The following is a 20,447-nucleotide window of genomic DNA, read 5'->3' as shown; positions in this document are numbered from 1 at the left end:
TCTTGGTTTATGTGCTAAGGAAGTAAAACGTGTCATGCAAGTTGTCAGCTCCTCTCTAAAAGGCAAGCTTACAAAAAATAATGATTAACATTGACTTGTGCAATGCATGGTACAAGGACTCATTGGAGACAGTCATACTTCTCACTGGCTCGGTATTTCCCCGGCATATATAAATCTGGTGATTTTTAAGAAAATATTATTGATTACAGTCAATAATTATTGACAGTCATTATAGCTAAATATCCCTTTACCTCTCAACTGTTCAGATTTTCACAGAAAGTCAAAAATTTTTCCTCATATTTTCTGTATGTTCCTCATAAAATTTGTAATTTTTTTGGCAAATCTCTGAGGATTGAAGTCACTAAAACTGACATACAATTGTGTTTCACACTTCATAGCCTTCAGAACATATATGCTAACAAATCCTGTTATTCTAGCAACTTCCTAAGTTTATAAAAGCAGTATTTAAATCTGTCTCTATATTTTGCGCCTCTGTCGCCCCATTACTTTAGGGTGTGTCCAGATTTCTTGCTCTAAGAGGTTGAGATGTGTTCAGAAAAACATGTTAAATAACCTCCTCTTACACTATCAACTTTCCAAATTAATAGTACTAATATTCAAGAAGTGATACTTATTTGTGGTGTTTGTCCCAGATTATTTTTGATTTTGTACCTGATTCTAGAGTTTAGAAGTTGAGCTATGCAGTCAGTATGTTGAAAAAGTTGTCTGGTGTGGCCCTGAATTTAGATACAGACTGGAATACAAGTTGGCAAGTTTACAGCACTGTAACTTCTGAAGGTAAGTACAGAGAGAGGATGGTTGGTTACAGTGGATCTATAATGATAGGAATAAATGTTGGCAAGGGAAGGTGAATGCAATGCCAGGACTTACAAACAATGACCTTTGTTATGTTAAGTAGTACACATTGTTGAGCTAAGTGTCTGCATCTGTTCCAAAACTGGAAATTTTACATTTAGGGATGAAGCACATGCTACGTCTTTTGTTATACAATGTTCTCAAAAAGGTGCAGTAAGCACAGAGGAAAAAGAGAAGGATAAAAGCACTTCTGGTTGATTGCGATTGGACATATTTCATATTATTAATATTTTAATGATGGTGAGGTTAAAGGGAAAGGGAAGCATTGAGGATGAAAGTGAGAGTAACCTCTGCCAGAAATCATGTATGCTAAGCACTGTAGAACTGAGCATGAGGAGGGAGAAGATTTTTATTTCTTAGCACAGGATAAAAAAATTTACAGTGAGTGCATGCATGAATGTATACAGTGAGAAAACATTAAGTTCATGTGAAGATATGGATGGAATAGACGGTGTTCTTCTGATGACTGGAACAATGTAATTTTTTTAAGTCCACAGTATTTGCATATACAGGCAGACAGGCACACACACGCACACACAAACACATATGTGTACACACACACAAGCAGAACTGCATCTTAAGACATTTCGCCTGATTTCCTACCTTGTTTAGATTCAATACTTGTCAGGCACACAACCAAGCCTATGTTTTTATATTGCAGGAAGTTACCCTGAACCAATAATATAGGTCTATAGCATACTTTATATACAAATGTTGCTTCTCAAGATCTTTGACAAAGTCTTTAGCATTCTGATATGCTTTTCATATAAGACATTTTTAAAAATGTAAACCTGTATCATTTTAATATAATGATGGTGAGGAGCTGCACAAATTTGCACCCTAGTTTAGAACTATGCTTACTCATAAAAATCACAACAATTTTTTGAGATAACAGTTTCATAATCAATATGGTTTATTCATATTAACTTTTTATTGCCGGATTATAACAGCTTACAATTACTAATATAAAGGACATCAATATGCTTTTCTTACCTCTGCTCCCATTGCCCATGCAGCAAGCACATGCCTGCAGTAGTTCAATCGCTCTGGTTTCATCTTGGAGTCACATGGGCCGTTATAATAAGGGATCGTTTCAAACTGCGGAGCACACTGAAACACCTCCATGTGATGTACTAATGCTTGGTTGCCTTGTGTTATCACTGCTTCATACTATAATATAGTAGATTGATAGATTAGAAAATAATATAGTTTTAATTTGTAAAACAGTCAACTATATTTCATAACATCTTAACTGACAACTGCATGTTGTATTTTAAATATGTTTTCCCATATAGAGCAGAATGTTTATCAGTTGTGTTTTTCTAATGGTCTTCCATTCCACCTTACACCAAGGTCCACTGTCTCAGCCTCCTGTGTTATGCAGCCCCCTCCCTGACATGTAAGAGTGGTTGGTTTTGCAAAGGTGGGTTGATAGTCAGGTGACCGGATAATTAGAACTGAAAATGACAGAGGATGTTTCATGATCCTTTGTTTTAGTTGGGCCAATATTGTTTTCCATTTTGGGAGTCAGGATGTCTATATCTGTTGACACCTGAAACCTTGGCATCTGCCTGTCCTTGGCCACAGATCATCTTGAAATCATATTAACTTGCAGCTGCCAGTAGACAGCAGTACAGTTACGTCCCCTTCCAATCAAGATTGAAGAGATCTTCACAGCTCTCAACCTTCCATCTTGAGAATGAGGAACACTACCACTTATAATGTGAACCAAATCGGCAAAATGTGGAACAGTTACTAACAACTTCATCTAGCAAGCTTACAGGATGTTTAAAATGTGTTACCTAATACTTAAATAAGACATTCTTTTGAGGACATAATATGATTCAGTATTATTTACCATGGATATCAGTTAAAAGAAATATTAACACTGAATGTGTGACAGACCTTTTCAGTGTGGAGCTGTGAACAACATGGACTTTAAAAGAGTAAAAATGAGGAACGTTCCTCATAATGAGGTACACACACTATTTGAGGGATATGGAGATCATATGAAACTCAAGGTCATTTATGTTCATTTGTTAATGCAATACTAAGTTACTGGTTTATACTGCTTTAGATGCTTGTGTGCTAAAAGATCACTATTATTGTAGTTCACTAGATGAAAGAAAACACAATTAGTTTTGGGGGAGACAAGTTAGCTAACTGTTCAAAGACTTGTTGGTTCAATGCCAGTGACAATGCACAAAAGTTAGAGGGATGGGCTGGTTTCATTCCCTTGACAAGGGTCATTGTTTTCCTCTTCTTTCCTGTCCAGTTGTTACTATTTGTGCACTAGCTGTGTCAGTGGTATCCTAGGACAGAGATGTAACTAGGGCAGGGTGAAGGGAGTGACTGATCCAGGTGCAAATTGTCAAGGGGGTACAGTCAGTAGGTACCACTGGTGTTGCAGTGCAGACTATCATTGCCTTCTGAAGATGCAAGGATATTGTGACTTGTTTGTGTCTTTCAGCTTTTCCCGGTTAGGGGTCGCCACAGCGGAACTCCAGTCTGCTAATTATTGGCAGTAGATTTTTTTACGTGCCGAGTTTGCCAGCCCTGATGCACAACCTTCAATGAAGGTACGCCCATTCACGCATGTCTCCACACAGAAGACGCTCTAGCTGAGAATCGAACGGCACAACATCTTGCTGTGAGGCGACAACGCTACCGCAGCACCACCACCGCAGTACTAGGCAAGGATATTGTGACTAATAATCGTAAAACATAAATGAATGCAAATACTACATTTACTACTGAACTGAAATACTGAGGAAATAAGTGTCTGGGGGAGTTTGTGGTATCTGTGGCAAGCTGCTTATTTCACTTTTACCAAGCAGTTTGACAGTAGTTACTGGCACAGAGAAGAGCTTTTTTTATACTTTTTGTATTCAACTTTAAAAAGACACTCCTAAAATTCTGGGTTGTGCAGGCTGTCAGTTTAAGGATCTGTATAGGGTGACAGCTCACCTAGCTAAGGTCCTGCTCCAGAATACTTTTTAACTAAGTCACAAGTGATACAGATAAACAACAGACACTGTACTCTTGTGTGTCTCAAATTTCTCATCTTTTTTCCTTAAGTATTTAGAAAGTAAAACAGTCCTTCATACAATACTCTCTAAATGCATATACACACGTGTATATATAGATATAGATATATATTTAGAAGAAGAATCTTATCAACTGTATTCATGTCTAAAACATTCATAGAGATACAGTTATCCTGTTTACAAATTAGCAGTTTTACCTACTTCTGAAATTATTTGCACATTCTGCCATATCACGCTCTATTCTAGAGACTGTTGTTATATTTAGCCAAGTATATCAAGTTTTTACATTATAAATGATCTAGTATTTGCATCTCTGATAATTAGGCTAACTATTTAGTCTTAAATAGTTATTTAAACCAAAATAAAGCTTTGTAAAATAATAAATTACAGTTCACTCTGCATTTAAAAACACATGTATAGTAATCTTGCTGCAATTGATTACTACAAAAAATGTGAATAAATACATAACTTTTCCCTTAGCATTCACTCTGAATTCACCTGATCAGTAGTCTGTGCCCTACTTAATTAACACTTATCTGTTAGTTGTTACATCACTGTGTTTCCATGGGAGTAACCATGATGTTGCCAGTGATGGATTATTATCTCAGATGAGGTGAAGCAAAGAAATAACAGATCATACTAGGAATAAAGAGTTCAGGTTAGTTCAAATAACATCATATTAATAAACAATGAAAGGAGATGTAGTGTTACACATAAATGTATGATTAAGCGTACTACATTTATGCTATAATTATGCATACTGCTTTACTGAACTTGTCTCCTTAACTGATTCCTTATCCATCTTGTATTTTTCTGCTAGTAATATGGCCCAGTTCATTCCAGAAAAAAAGATACACATTATGCTGTATACTCACCGAAATAAATGTATATAGCAGTAAACATGAGTGAATTCTTCATTTAGTATTTTGTTTAGTTGTCTGAATCTGGCATCTATGCAGAGCACAGCTTTAGAAGTTGACAAATTCAGTAGTTTGAAGAGCACATAATTAAAGGAGGATTTTAGTAAGCTTTAGGAATGCTTTTATAGAAAATACTTCAACTGAGTGCAACTATAAATGTCAGAATAAGATGCATAATCAATTTTCAAAAGTAGTTTGCTAAATATGTGGATATGTTATATAAGTCACAACTCTGCAGGCTAGACAATAAAAAAATATGTATAACAGTATAATACACAAACAGTCAAAATGGTATGCAGATACCTCTCAACCTCACAGTGCAAGAAATATGGATAAAGACAAAAATAATGGGTGGGGAGGGGATCAAAGGCCCAAAAATAGGGACAGATTTTAAATACTGCTCCTATAAAATTAGAAAGGTTTTGCATTATTATATATTTTCTGAAGGATTTCAAATCTGAAACTCAAATGTTGACATTATTTAGTATTATTTAATGACTTCAATCCTCAATGATTTGACAGAAAACCAAAAAACTGGTAAGGAACAGACCAGAATATGAGGCATAACTCTGGACAGTCTTGGAAAATCTGGATAGTTGAAAGGTATGGGTATGCATTATATATGCCTACATGTATAGTGCTTCCTGGCTAACAATCAGGGTTCAGACAAAATAAATTGTTGTGCTGTTGCAAGTAATGCTGCTTATATATAATATGCTGTTCTACCCTCTGGTTCATTACTAATCTTGAGAGGATAATTTATGCTAATGTCATTTGGAAATGGTAACACACAATGGCTTTCATACAACTAACTGACTGTGTGGTATAAGAGGAAGAACTCCTAAATGTAACTCAGGAGATCCAGGTCTGGGTAGTAGACATAGACATTGGATTAGCTGGAGTCTTGGAAGAGGATAAGAATGAGACATTTGCAATCAGACTTGTCTATTATAGGAGAAGTACTGTATTTCAGCATGGCTATAGTCCCTGGCAGAAGCCTGAAGCAGTAGCTCAAACAGATGAAAGTGAAGGGAGTAAAGGTGGATCATGTGCAACAGGGGTAATTGCCTAATAGCATATGTATACAAACTGTCCGGATTTCTTTACACACGATGCACAGGAGATGAGACTCAGGATAGTATGGTGTAATGAGGGGATTTAAAGGCAGATCATGTGTTGCAGGGGTATGTGCCTCATAACATATGTATGCAAACTGCCCTGATTTCTTTGAACAAGCTGCATAGGAGATGAGACCCAGGACAGGTCAGTACAATACTGGAACAACTAGATACCTTCTGTACATTGGCGACTCAGGACAGGATGGTACAATACTGGGACAACTAGATATTTTCTGTACACTGGCAACTCAGGACAGGATGGTACAATCCTGGGACAACTAGATACCTTCTGCACATTGGTGAGTCAGGACAGGACGGTACAATACTGGGACAAATAGATACCTTCTGTACATTGGCAACTCAGGACAGGATGGCACAATACTGGGAAAACTAGATAACTTTTCTACATTGGTGACTCAGGACAGGATGGTACAATACTGGGACAGGATGGTACAATACTGGGACAACTAGATGCCTTCTATACATTGGCGACTCAGGACAGGACGGTACAATACTGGGACAACTAGATACCTTCTGTACATTGGCGACTCAGGATAGGACGGTACAATACTGGGACAACTAGATACCTTCTGTACATTTGCAACTCAGGATAGTATGGTAAATTATTGGGACAACTAGATACCTTCTGTAAATTGGCGACTCAGGACATGACAGTACCATACTGGGACAACTATATAGCTTCTGTACATTGGCAACTCAGGACAGTATGGGACAACACTGGGACAACTAGATACCTTCTGTACATTGGCGACTCAGAACAGGATGGTACAATATTGGGACAACTAGATATCCTCTGTACATTGGCGACTCAGGACAGGACGGTACAATACTGAGGCAACTACATATCCTCTGTACATTGGCGACTCAGGACAGGATGGTACAATACTGGGACAACTAGATATCCTCTGTACATTGGCGACTCAAGACAGTATGATACAATACTGGGACAACTAGATAGCTTCTGTACATTGGCAACTCAGGACAATATGGGACAACACTGGGACAACTAGATACCTTCTGTACATTGGCGACTCAGGACAGGATGGTACAACACTGGGACAACTAGATATCCTCTGTACATTGGCGACTCAAGACAGGATGATACAATACTATGACAACTGACTCAGAACAGGATGGTACAACACTGGGACAACTAGATACCTTCTGTACATTGGCAACTCTGAAGAGGATGGTACAACACTTGGACAACTAGATATCCTCTGTACATTAGCGACTCAGGACAGGATGGTACAATACTGGGACAACTAGATACCTTCTGTACATTGGCAACTCTGAACAGGATGGTACAATATTGGGACAATTAGATATCCTCTGTACATTGGCAACTCAGGACAGTATGGCACAATACTGGGACAACTAGATATCCTCTGTACATTGGCGACTCAAGACAGGATGACACAATACTGGGACAACTAGATAGCTTATGTACATTGGCAACTCAGGACAATATGGGACAACACTGGGACAACTAGATACCTTCTGTACATTGGTGACTCAGGACAGGATGGTACAATACTAGGACAACTAGATATCCTCTGTACATTGGCGACTTAAGACAGCATGATACAATACTGGGACAACTAGATATTCTCTGTACATTGGCGACTCAGAACAGCATGGTACAACACTGGGACAACTAGAGACCTTCTGTACATTGGCAACTCTGAAGAGGATGGTACAACACTTGGACAACTAGATATCCTCTGTACATTAGCGACTCAGGACAGGATGGTACAATACTGGGACAACTAGATACCTTCTGTACATTGGCGACTCTGAACAGGATGGTACAATATTGGGACAATTAGATATCCTCTGTACATTGGCAACTCAGGACAGGATGGCACAATACTGGGACAACTAGATATCCTCTGTACATTGGCGACTCAAGACAGGATGACACAATACTGGGACAACTAGATAGCTTATGTACATTGGCAACTCAGGACAATATGGGACAACACTGGGACAACTAGATACCTTCTGTACATTGGTGACTCAGGACAGGATGGTACAATACTAGGACAACTAGATATCCTCTGTACATTGGCGACTTAAGACAGCATGATACAATACTGGGACAACTAGATATTCTCTGTACATTGGCGACTCAGAACAGCATGGTACAACACTGGGACAACTAGAGACCTTCTGTACATTGGCGACTGAGAACAGGATGGTACAATACTGGGACAACTAGATATCCTCTGTACATTGGCAACTCAGGACAGGATGGTACAATACTGGGACAACTAGATATCCTCTGTACATTGGCGACTCAGGACAGGATGGTACAACACTTGGACAACAAGATATCCTCTGTACATTGGTGAGTCAGGACAGGATGGTACAATACTGGGACAACTACATATCCTCTGTACATTGGCGACTCAGGACAGGACGGTACAATACTGGGACAACTAGATATCCTCTGTACATTGGCGACTCAGGACAGGACGGTACAATACTGGGACAACTATATATCCTCTGTACATTGGTGACTCAGGACAGGACGGTACAACACTGGGACAACTAGATACCTTCTGTACATTGGCGACTCAGGACAGGAAGGTACAACACTGGGACAACTAGTTATCCTCTGTACATTGGCGTCTCAGAACAGGATGGTACAATACTGGGACAAATAGATATCCTCTGTACATTGGCGACTCAGCACAGGACGGTACAATACTGGGACAACTAGATATCCTCTGTACATTGGTGAGTCAGGACAGGATGGTACAATACTGGGACAACTACATATCCTCTGTACATTGGCGACTCAGAACAGGACGGTACAACACTGGGACAACTAGATACCTTCTGTACATTGGCGACTCAGAACAGGATGGTACAACACTTGGACAACAAGATATCCTCTGTACATTGGTGACTCAGGACAGAATGGTACAACACTTGGACAACAAGATATCCTCTGTACATTGGCGACTCAGGACAGGATGGTACAACACTTGGACAACAAGATATCCTCTGTACATTGGCGACTCAGGACAGGATGGTACAACACTTGGACAACAAGATATCCTCTGTACATTGGCGACTCAGAACAGGATGGTACAACACTTGGACAACAAGATATCCTCTGTACATTGCTATTGGAGATAGAGGTGAGCACTAGGAGTAAGAAGCTGACAGCAGACAGGGAGCACCAAAAGCAGACGAGAAAAGAAAACAAGTGCAGCTGTTTAAAGACATAACATTAGCAATGGCCAGTCTAAGCCTCTTACCTGCAAGTCCTTCCCTTTGTGATATTCCCTTTATTTAATCCAACTATCATAAAATGACCTTCTATTTCTCCTACAAATTCTTTAACTGTACTACTCCAGTCATCCTTTACTCATACTCATCTTCTCCTCTGCTGTCTGTCATATATAATGAAGCTGCCTGCTCTTATTTGCATATGATATGTTTCTGAAATATTGCACCTCACTTTGATGCACCTGATATTGTTGATACTAATAAGCTTTTCATTCCTGCTGCCTGCCTTTGTTCTTCAGGACAACAGCACATGCTAAGTTTGTTTAGCCTTTGTGTAGCTTCTGCTGTACAATTAAATTGTCTCATCTGTCTATGTTATTGGAATGATGTTTTGTAAGAATGTACACAAATCTCCAGATAAAGCCCTTTCAATGTGTAGACAAAGCAGTTATAACATTTATATTATGGCGGTGATGATTATTCTTATATATCCTAGTATTCTGATAACTTCTTACACAGATTGTTTACATATAGGTAATATAGTATAATTTTCCCAAGGCCTCCTTTTTCACTAATCACTGTTGTAAATTTTGAACTGTGCCCAACTTTTTTATTAATTTTATTCTTTTTTACATTTAAGCAACAAGGTATCTTCTCCAAACTTTCTTTTATGAACATTAATACTAAAGCAAAACATTGAACCATTGATTAAAAGGAAACCTAATGTTGCTTAAAAAACATAAAGGACTGACCCAAGGAGTAATGCACTCCTATTTTTCCCACATGTCACTATCCGTTCAACTAATTAGACCCCTTAATGTTTTTGAGGCCTTAGAAGTCTTTATATCATCATACTTGCTATTACATTCCTTCCTCAATGCACCATTACATTTATAAATAATTAACTTCTAACTTCCAGTCACACTTAATATTTAACAGTATCTCAAACCTCTCTTATCATTACTTGTGTTCTCTTCTGATATACATAACTTCCTTTCTCATCACTCTTCCCCCAACTCTCCTTGTTCCCAACCTCCCTTTCCCAATCTACCTGCTCTTCAGTAGGCTATGTAATATATGGCACAGTTGCTTTAATAGTTTAGCACTTCTATGAAGTTCAGAGGTTCAGTGTTATGTCATGTCATCAGATTTCTTATATATTATTGGACAGTCTGATATGTAAGAATGGAACAGATTATAGGAAATCATTTCATGCATATTTCAAAGTATTTTAATATCTGAATGCCAGATGTTAGTTACATAATGTCAGAAATTAATTTCTTTCATCTGAAAAGTCAATGTAACTCTCTCTCTGTAGGTTAATTTTCTGAGAATTGGAAAATGTGGGGACAGCACATTGATTTATTTCTGACAGCAAGCACATATCTGAAAAATATGAGGAAGGAAGAGCATGTATAATGACATCATTTTGAGAGGAAGAGTATATTTTATACGGACATTACAGAGTCACTATGAGACAAGAAAAATATCTGCTGAATATTTACCAGTTATTCCTTTTGGCAGGTGTCATATTGATTAAAGGGACGAATCTAAAGGTTGCAGGAGTGGTGAGTTAAAAATGTAGCAGTATAACACTGCATCATGTGTGTTACTCAAAATGATGAGATAGGAAGCAAATTATTGTGAGATGCAATATTAACATTAAGTAATGTAGCAGATGTAAATTGAGTGGATGAAATGACTTCATCCCAGTTAAAATAGCTAACTAAAGAGTTAACGTTATATAAAATTGTGTGAAAGAAAAACAAGAAAATGGGGAAAGGGAGTGAAATCCCTTAGAACATTTATTTACTGCTGGAGATGCTTGCTAGTAATTCATCATATTGATTGATTCTGTCATTTTTACCGATCCTGCATTATCCAAGGAGAGGTCCAGTACTTTGTCAATGTGAGACTGAAAGTGAGATGCAAAGAATGCAGAGCATAACTGTGATTAAGAAACATAAGGAACTTACAGACAAGGTAGAAATTGCAGTTACTGTGTTAACACCCAGTAAAATTAACATATGCAGAGATACTCAATATTTTAGTAAAGCTATAATAAGAGACAGTATATACTTTCTGTAAAATAAACTGTTATGGTATTACAAATGCAAAATATTTGCCTATGCTTTATGCAAATTAGGGAATTTAAGCTACATTGAGAAAGATCTAACATATGTCCATCTCATGTGCCTATGAGAAGATTTAGATTCTAGAGTCTTCAGGGTAGAATTTTGTCAGTATCTGAAGTGTTTTAGAGACCAGTTATACAGAATATTAATGGACTTAAAGTGTTGATAACACTACTGATAATATATAGGTGTGGCCTGGGACCACAGAAGAACACAACATGAAACTGATGCAGTTATTGAATAGACTGAGACTTTAGGTGAGAAAGTGTAAATGTAAAATCAGAGCTACAGTACTGATATATATGCCATGTTTTAACATCAGAAAGCATGGAACTATATCAGGAAAAGTTTAAAGTTGTGGCACAAATACTACCAACAAATAATAACCAAGCATCTGTAGATATCTGCTACAATCAGTATTTTTTAAAGATTATTAAAGATTAATAAACATTTCTAAAGATTATTAAAGTTTCCCACTAAGGCTGTTATTAGGACAAGAAGTAGCCTATATTCCTCACACTACCCATAACATATGTTTATGTATACATATTTATATATATGAAATCACTCAATAGTGGGGAAAAGAAGAAATTCCCATATCTCCACTGTCTTCCAGTCTCATGCTAATTAAGTACACTAGCATTACCAATAACTATACACAAATTAGGAACTGATATGAAAATTCAGTGATTCACACTTCAGTGATGATTAACCAACCTCCTGGTAATGTAAGCTATGCACACACAACACACACAAGCAAATATGTATATACAGACATACATGACTATATTATCAAAGGGCAAATTTAGCAAAACACAAAATGTTGAATTGCTTTCTGAACAGACATATGAGCTGCATTTCTTACACCCCCTTCAACTTATATATATCAACTTTGAGATCTGGCAACAGTGGAGAAAAGGGATTGACCATTAATCTCATAGCATAGCCACCACTAATGTAAATCACCCAATGTATTCAGTGATTCATGTTTTGATTAATAGGACATTCAGAAAAGTGGACTGTAACCATATGATACACACACACACACATGCACATATGTACATATTAAAATATTCACAAAAAAAATTTCTTCACACAACTTTTTCTGGAGTTTCACCACTTTCTTGCATTTCAAAACACTTGCTTTATTGTCTTTGCCTCCCCATAAAAAACACACTCTTTCAAGTTTATTTTTATATGGCATATTCCCCTTTACTGGTAACTTGTTAATTACCCGTGTCTATAGGAAATTCTGAAACTCCAATGTTTAAGTACACCATATTTTCCTTTTTTTAATGTATTTATTTCAGTTTGTTAACCGGGAAAGTCCATTGGGCCAAGGTAGCCCATTTTCAATGGAGGCCTGAGGAGAAAAGCTCCAGACAGAAAGACAATATACAATGTATTAGTACAGCATATGAGAACAACAGTTTAACAATCAATATACAGCAAGGCAAGATTTTACATATCTTGAAATGTATGAGCTGAGTCCATCACTTATAAGATATTAGCAAAAACAATAAATTTATGTTCATTTAATACACTTCATGTATTTAGGCAAAGGAATTTTAGAGAGATGAATTGAAGCAGTGGCAGAGATTAGAGTAGGGATAGGTATTAGGAATCAGGTAGGATGGGTACAGGAGCACTCCCAGAGGGAGTAGAGGTGGGAGTGGAGTAGGGTTTTAAAGGATGGTAGGTTAGGGGTAGTTCTAATGTAAGGGGGAAGAGAGTTCCACAATCTGGCAAGGGAGATTGATAGTAGAAGTTGCCCTGGTGCGTGTAAAGGCTTGTAAAGTTCTAAGAGGTTCTGATTTGTGGATCTAAGTGTTCTATGTGACTGGTGAAGTTTTAGGGAAGAGGAGAGTGATGGACAGTTAGACGGTTTGAAAATTAGCTTGTGTGCTGTAGTTAGTTGAATGAAATTTAAGTAGCTTGGGAGTTCCAACCAATTTAGAGCATGTAGGGAGTTGCAATTGGTGAGTAGAGGATTTGGATCCTGTGGCAAACTTTGAAATTTTGTTATAGCATGAGAAAAGTTTAGATTTTTAGGGATGATTGGAGGCTAGAGAGTAGCGGAGCTCCATACAAATGGGAGGGTAGGAGGTAGGTGGTAGATAGGAGTTGTCTAGAAGACAGAGAAAGGTAGCGCCTGTGTCAATAAAGCATACCAAGTTTTTGATGAGTCTTTTTAATATTGGTTTGTAGGTGGATATCAAATTTTAGCTGGTCATTGATAAGAACGCCCAGAAGTTTTGTATGGAAAACTATTTCAATAGTTGTTTTGTTTAGGCTAAGTATATAGAGGGATGATTTGTCAGCAGCATTACGTCTAGAAGGGGTAAAGATCATTATTTTAGATTTGGAGGCATTTAGGGTTAGGTGATTGTCAAGCATCCAGGACTCAGTGGAGGAGAAGGCATCTTGCATAAGGTTTATTAGTAAAGGAAGAGTTTTGGCTGAGCAGATGATAGTGGAGTCATCTGCATATTGCACCAGTTTAGCATTGGGGATCTTTTGGTGGAAATCATTGATGAAAATGTTAAATAGTAAAGGACCCAAAATAGAGCCTTGGGGTACACCTGTTGGGGTGTGAAGGAAAGAGGAAGTGCAGTAGTTCCATTTTACAGCTTGTTCCCTGGCTGAAAGATAGCTGGAGAACTATTTGACAGATGAAGAAGAGAGATTAAGATGGGAGAGTTTAGAAAGTAGAAGCACATGAGAGACAGTGTTGAAAGCTTTAGATAAGTCGAGGAGGAGCGTAGAAACTATGTTCCCAGAATCACAAGCAGAGTTAATGATTTCAAGGAAGGAAAGAATGGCAGTGGTGGTGCTATGTCCTGGTATAAACCTGTGTTGGGTAGGAGTTAGGAGTTGGTTGTCCAATAGGTAGGGTAATAGTTGGAGGTGAATGCATTTTTCGAGTATCTTAGAGATAGGGGATAGGATAGCAATAGGGCGAAAGTTGGAGATTGAACAGATTGTACCTCCTTTATGGAGGGGGATAATGAAGGCTTTTTTCCAGAGGTATGGTACATAGGGCTCCTGAATGGAGCGATTGATTAGGATGCTGATTGGAAGGGCTATGCCGTCAGCAGCTAGTTGGAGAAATTTGGATGGAATGTCATCTGGGGCATTAGAGCAAGGTTTTAACTTTTGCAGGAGCTTTTTTATAGTTTGGGTAGGGATGGATTTGAGAGTAAAAGGGGAGGACTTAGGGTTCTTGGATGTTAAGTTTTTGTTATCAGATAAGTTAAGTTTAATGGCTTTAATAATTTCTTCTGGAAATTTTTCCATGGCTTTCCATAATAATATTGTTATATCACATTATTATCCATATAAGTCCATCTTTTTATGTGTCATCATATTGTATTTTCTGTGTTAGTATTATTTTCTTGATAGTTTTTAATGCCTTCCTTCACATATTCTCTTTCTCTTATTCTCATCATCTACAAGAACATTTTGTACTTATATTTAGAAATTCTCACAATTAATTGTTCATTCTCTTCTTTACCCACTTTAATACTCTATACAAGTTTAAAGAAGCAGAATAACCAACTGGATTTAGTAACCCCAGTCCAGCTTCACCTTCACTCATATACAACACACATGTTTTCACTGGATTTAATCTTGAACCGCATATGAAAGAAAACTCCATTTGCATAATTTATTTTTCATATTTTTTTCTGGGGTCATTATAAACCTTTAACATATATTCTGTTTTCCCCATTAATACAGAATTCACCAGATAAGCATTTTTTTCTGAATGATAATCATACCTCTCAACCTCTTAGTGCAAGAAATCTGGACAAAGGATGACATAATGGGGGGGGGCAAAGGCCCCAAAATAGGGCCACATGTTAAACATTACTCATAAACTTAGAAGATTGCTAGAATAATTGGACTTGTGCTGACATGCATTTTTCTGACGGATATGAAGTCTGAAACTCAATTGCATGTCATTATTTACTGACTTTAATCCTTAGAGCATCTCAGTGATTTGTCAAAAAACACAATTTTTATAAGGAATAGACCAAATGTATGAGTCAAAACTCTAGACATGCTGCAAAAATCTGTACAGTTGAGACATATGATGCTAACCTATATGTCCTTCACAGAAGATATATTTCTTTCTTTTATCAAACTCACTTATTGCACCATATCTGCATAATTTTCTTTCTTTCTTTTATCAAACTCACTTATTGCACCATATCTGCATAATTTTTCCAAATTATATTCCTAGAAACGAGACTTCATTCATTGAAAAATACAAACACACAATTTTTTCCACATTATCCAAACCCTTACTTTTATCTTTATACAAGGTCATTCCCATTTCCTTTAAACATCCATTCAGACAAACCTATTCTTCCCTCATCCATATTTTGTTTTAGCAATTGCCACTATATAGTCTGCTTATGTCAAAACTACTGGAATTACCACCTCCTTTTGCATCACATATCTAGCATCTTTCATTTTATAAGCTACTTTACTCCATATTGCATTCATAACCAATGCAAACAATATTCCACTCATTGGACAGCCTTATCTTACACCACAGTTCATGCATATTTCTTTACTCAGCCACAAGTTAAGTAACACTCTTGCTCTGTATTCATATGCTGGCATACATACTCTCGTAACTCTGTTACCTATCCCATACTTCTCCATAACATCCAGAAAAACATCATGACCACCTGTATCTAATGCCTTACCAGTATCATCTACTGTAAGTTTCATATCCTCCCTTGTATTTATATCATCCACAATTTATCTCAAAACTAACAGCAATTCTTGACATCCCTTCCCTTTTATACCATACATACTTTCTTCCATATTATCCCTCATTCTTCATTACAGTCTCATTTGTATTATTCTCACAAAAATATAATCTGTGTTTAATAGGTTCATAGGTTCATAGGTTGGTACTGGGCTATCTGCCCGAAGGCATATATTAGCCCAGCCACGTTGTTGGTATTCACCGCCCCTTTAGTAGTTCCCTAGACCCTTGTACTAGCAGCTAGTACCCTTGGCCCCTATCTAGTGTATCTAATGTGATGGATCTCAATTTTTTATTTCATTCTTCTCATCTTTCATCCATATATAGTTTACTATCCCACTGCACAACCCTTCATAAACAAACCCTGCCTTCAACCATTCATTCAATAGATTTACAAAATACTCTGTTTGCCAGCCCATTAATTTCTTATACACTCCATACACTATACCATCTGAGCCTGATACTGAATCTATATTTACTCTCCCAAGTACTTTATCCAATTCACTAATAGTAATTTCTTTTTCAAATTCTTCTTTAACTCATTCTCAATTTTAATTTACTTTCCCTTCTCTCTTATTTTCCTTCTTTCACTCCTCTACATATTTTCCATATGCAGTACTACAATACTCATAATTTTGCTCTTGTGTTCTTTTTACCTCTTGTTTTATATTTTTCATTTCCCTCATTATATTAATATCCTCCTTTATTCCTTTACCCAAATATGTAGACACTCCCCTTTTCATTTGTATGTAATATCTCTGCCTAAATAATAACGCCTTATTTTTGTCTTGATTTCTTTTATATATTTATTTTTTTCATATCATAACAATATCTTGGATTATTCTCTAAATGCTATATATTTTCCCAAGCTTCTCCTTCTCTACCATTCTTACATCATTCTGCCATTGAAAAAATCATTTGTTATACTTCTTTTAAAATTCAGTCCACCATTCAGACCAGTTTTAATAGAAGTCATTCATGGTTATGTGATTCTTCCATTGCTATAATACTTCTCACTCTTCAATTTCATCCTCATAATTTTTTATTCTTTTTATTCCCTTTCCTATTTTATTATACTGTATTTCTTCCATTGCCTCTATCCATATTGCTAAATGGTCTGAGAAACCCCAGTCTACTGATAATAAAAAAATAATAATTTTTAAATCCAAGTGCTCCGTCTATAGACTTGTTCCACACAGATAATTTAACACATTTTATTACTTCCTGTACTTATTTAACATCTTTCCCTTTCCTTTTACATTTTTCCCTTAAATCACAATTAAGGTCCCTTGATATTAATAATTTTCATGTTAACCGCCACATAGCCTAATATTGGATGAAACAGAGTCTCTCTTTCCTTGCAAGTTATATATGCATATAATGCTATAATTCTATAAACATGTTCTCTGAATCTCACTTCCACAACAGTTAACCTTCCTATCCTTACCAACACTGCATCCAGTATTTTCATTGTTTTGTTACAAAACATATCTATCCCAGAACAGCTTTCATTTCCTAAGTTCTATATTATATTTCCACCACACAAGTTTTCTGTTTGCAGTCTTTCTTGACTTGTCAGGAATCCTACATCCTCTAACAGAATAGCATCCACATCACATTTAGTTCACCATTCCAGTATCTCCATCCTTCTTTCTGTGTTAATAATATCATTCACATTTACTGAAAGTCCTCTGAAATTGTTACTATTCCTTCTTTTTAAGTTTAGGGGAAATATTTTCACATTTCCATTTTCTTACTTTTACTCTTTTCCCAACTGAATAGTATTTTTCACTTGCTAGGACTATTACTATCAATCCCTTTCACTCATCTCTCTTCCTGCATTTTCTCAACTCATTTTACCCCTGCATAGTTTTTTTCTTTTTCTTCTACAGTTTCTTCTTCACCTAGCGCACCTCTTCTCCAACCTGTTGTTATCCTTCCTTGTGCATGCTTTTGTTGTCCTTCTTCATATATGTTTTCTTCCCTTTTCCCATCTTTTTCATTGTTTACTATTTGTACTTGACAGTCCATCCAAAAGTGTCCCTTCTTCTTATACACCTACACTCAGACACACGCCATGTCCTTTCTCCCCACACTGGTTACATTTTATCTTCTGACAATCATTAATTAAATGAGAAAAGTCCCCACAAACTAAATATGATTTAGGTTGGCCAGGATATCTTAAAGGTCCTCTATGAACAGCCATAAAAGTAACACTTGGCAAGTGTTTCACCATGTTGCCACATTTCAAACAATTTGCAATATCCACCCTCCATTCCACAAGTTTCTATCATCTCAATTGTTCGCAATATTATCAACACATACCATGCATGTAACATTTTTTAAAAATTTAAATTACTACGAGAAAGCAAATAATTGTTGCATGGATAAATATTCTTTTTGTTACATAGTTCCAGAAATTTTATCATCGGTCTATCAATTTCAAATGTTAAGACACAAAATGTCTTTGTCCTAATATGTATAAAAGAACAAATTTATTAAGCTTTAAAACCACACAGTTGTCACATTTCCCATAAAAATATCTATTATCTTTGTTCATATTCTCACAGCTGATCTTCTCTTCTTTTTAAAAATAGTTTTACTTAATGTGGTTGCTGTTCTCCTTTCTTGTCTGCTGTCATTGCTACATATGTTTTAGTTACTCCATTCCCTGCTGCCACAAAACCAGCCCCTTTCTCAGTTTTACTTTCTGTCATTGTTGAATAAGTTTTTACTAGTGCATTCCCTACTGACACTTGACCCGGTTCCTTTTTCATATCCTCCTCACTTCTGAAACAGTTAACAGCTTTTCACCCCATGAAATAACAGAACTGTCACCTAGACAATCTTGCTCAAATATTTTTTTAACAGAAAATCATCTGCAAACTCTCTTGACTCCACTTCTGTCATCTAGACCACTTCAACAGGCTCATTCCCTTCCTTCTCCAAGGAAACAGCTAAATGCTGCTCATTTGTAGCATCCACCACACAGGAATCTTTGTTTACATTCTGGAGCTCCAAAACAAAAAACATGTTGCTGCTTCCCTTAGGCCTCTTACTTGCTGCTGTATGAGCCCTACAGCAATATATAGCAGCCACAAAGAGCAGAGGATGTTCCCCATGCCCTGGCCAAATTTCTCCTATTGGTATAAATAATACCAAGGGTTGACACTGAAAAGAGGCCACCAACCTACTGGGACTAACCCAGTCAAGAAAGGCTAAATTAAAAAAAAAAAAAAAAATATATATATATATATATATATGTACATATATATATATATATATATATATATATATATATATACACACACACCCACACACCCACACACACACACACACACGTGTGCGTGTGTGTATATCTATCTATCTATCTATATATATATATATATATATATATATATATATATATATATATATATATATCTTGTGATTCAGTGATGTCATTCATTTTTACTTATGGCGAATTCCATTTGGAGTACAGGAATGTAAGTATAGAAGAATGGAGGTTTTGTGCTTTACACTGTTCATGTACATTACTAAGATGTAATGCCAAAAGTGTTTTTTTCTTTCTGAGACCCGGTGACAGTCGAGCAAGGGAATTTGTCCTTTCCTCACTGGAGTGTGACATTTCCCATAGTTTATAGTTGTAGAGTGGTGGTATGCTGCAGGAGGGCTTTCCACCTCTTTGTGCAAAAGCACTTGTATGTTATATCCTGTGACTGAAGTTTTTTCAGAGTTTGCACTAGATGTACTGAATCTCAGTGTAACATGATATCAGTGATGTGAATGTGTGTGTGTGTGTGTGTGTGTGTGTGTGTGTGTGTGTATACAAGTATACAAATCACTTCACTGAATTGCCTTTTCATCAAATAACAACTGACTATAAAAATTGATAGAAAACACATTTCATTGAAATTGTATTTGCTTAAATCACAATTCATAGAAATGTATAGAAGGCTTTAGGTAATCACTGATGTTATGGTGTAGGGTCTTAGGTTTGTAGAAATTACAGTGCAAATTACTCTGGTGTAGCATTTGTGCATTTCTAATGCCCACCCTCATGTTGTACCTCATCTATAGAAGTTTGTAGTTCTTTACAAGCAGTGATTTACAAACAGTGATGTTTTTAAGAGGTTTGCCTCTGTGTGCAAAAAGAAAAAACTTTTGGAGGAATATTTGCTATATATGAACTTTTCTATTAAATTTGACTCAATGAAATGTTTTTCACTGCAATGTATTTTCAATTATTTTTTTCAGACATTTGTGATTAGATGAAATGACAATTTCATGAACAGTATTATTCTCATATG

At 36.6% G+C, this 20,447-nt stretch overlaps 1 protein-coding gene across 1 annotated transcript in view; it reads right to left on the bottom strand.

Moving 5' to 3' along the window:
* Positions 1 to 20,447, bottom strand: part of DBH (dopamine beta-hydroxylase) — a 746,988-nt gene that overhangs the window by 465,137 nt on the left and 261,404 nt on the right. Inside the window, exon 4 of the mRNA XM_044058860.1 lies at positions 1,870 to 2,046. Coding sequence (XP_043914795.1) covers positions 1,870 to 2,046 — 177 coding nt within the window. The remainder of the gene's footprint in view (positions 1 to 1,869; positions 2,047 to 20,447) is intronic.

This window comes from Protopterus annectens, chromosome 16.part0, assembly GCF_019279795.1.
Source record: "Protopterus annectens isolate FY-2018-M chromosome 16.part0, PAN1.0, whole genome shotgun sequence".
NCBI classification, from domain to species: Eukaryota; Metazoa; Chordata; order Ceratodontiformes; family Protopteridae; genus Protopterus; species Protopterus annectens.
The sequence above is the reverse complement of the archived record's forward strand: the minus strand, read 5'-3'. Positions and strand labels throughout refer to the sequence as shown.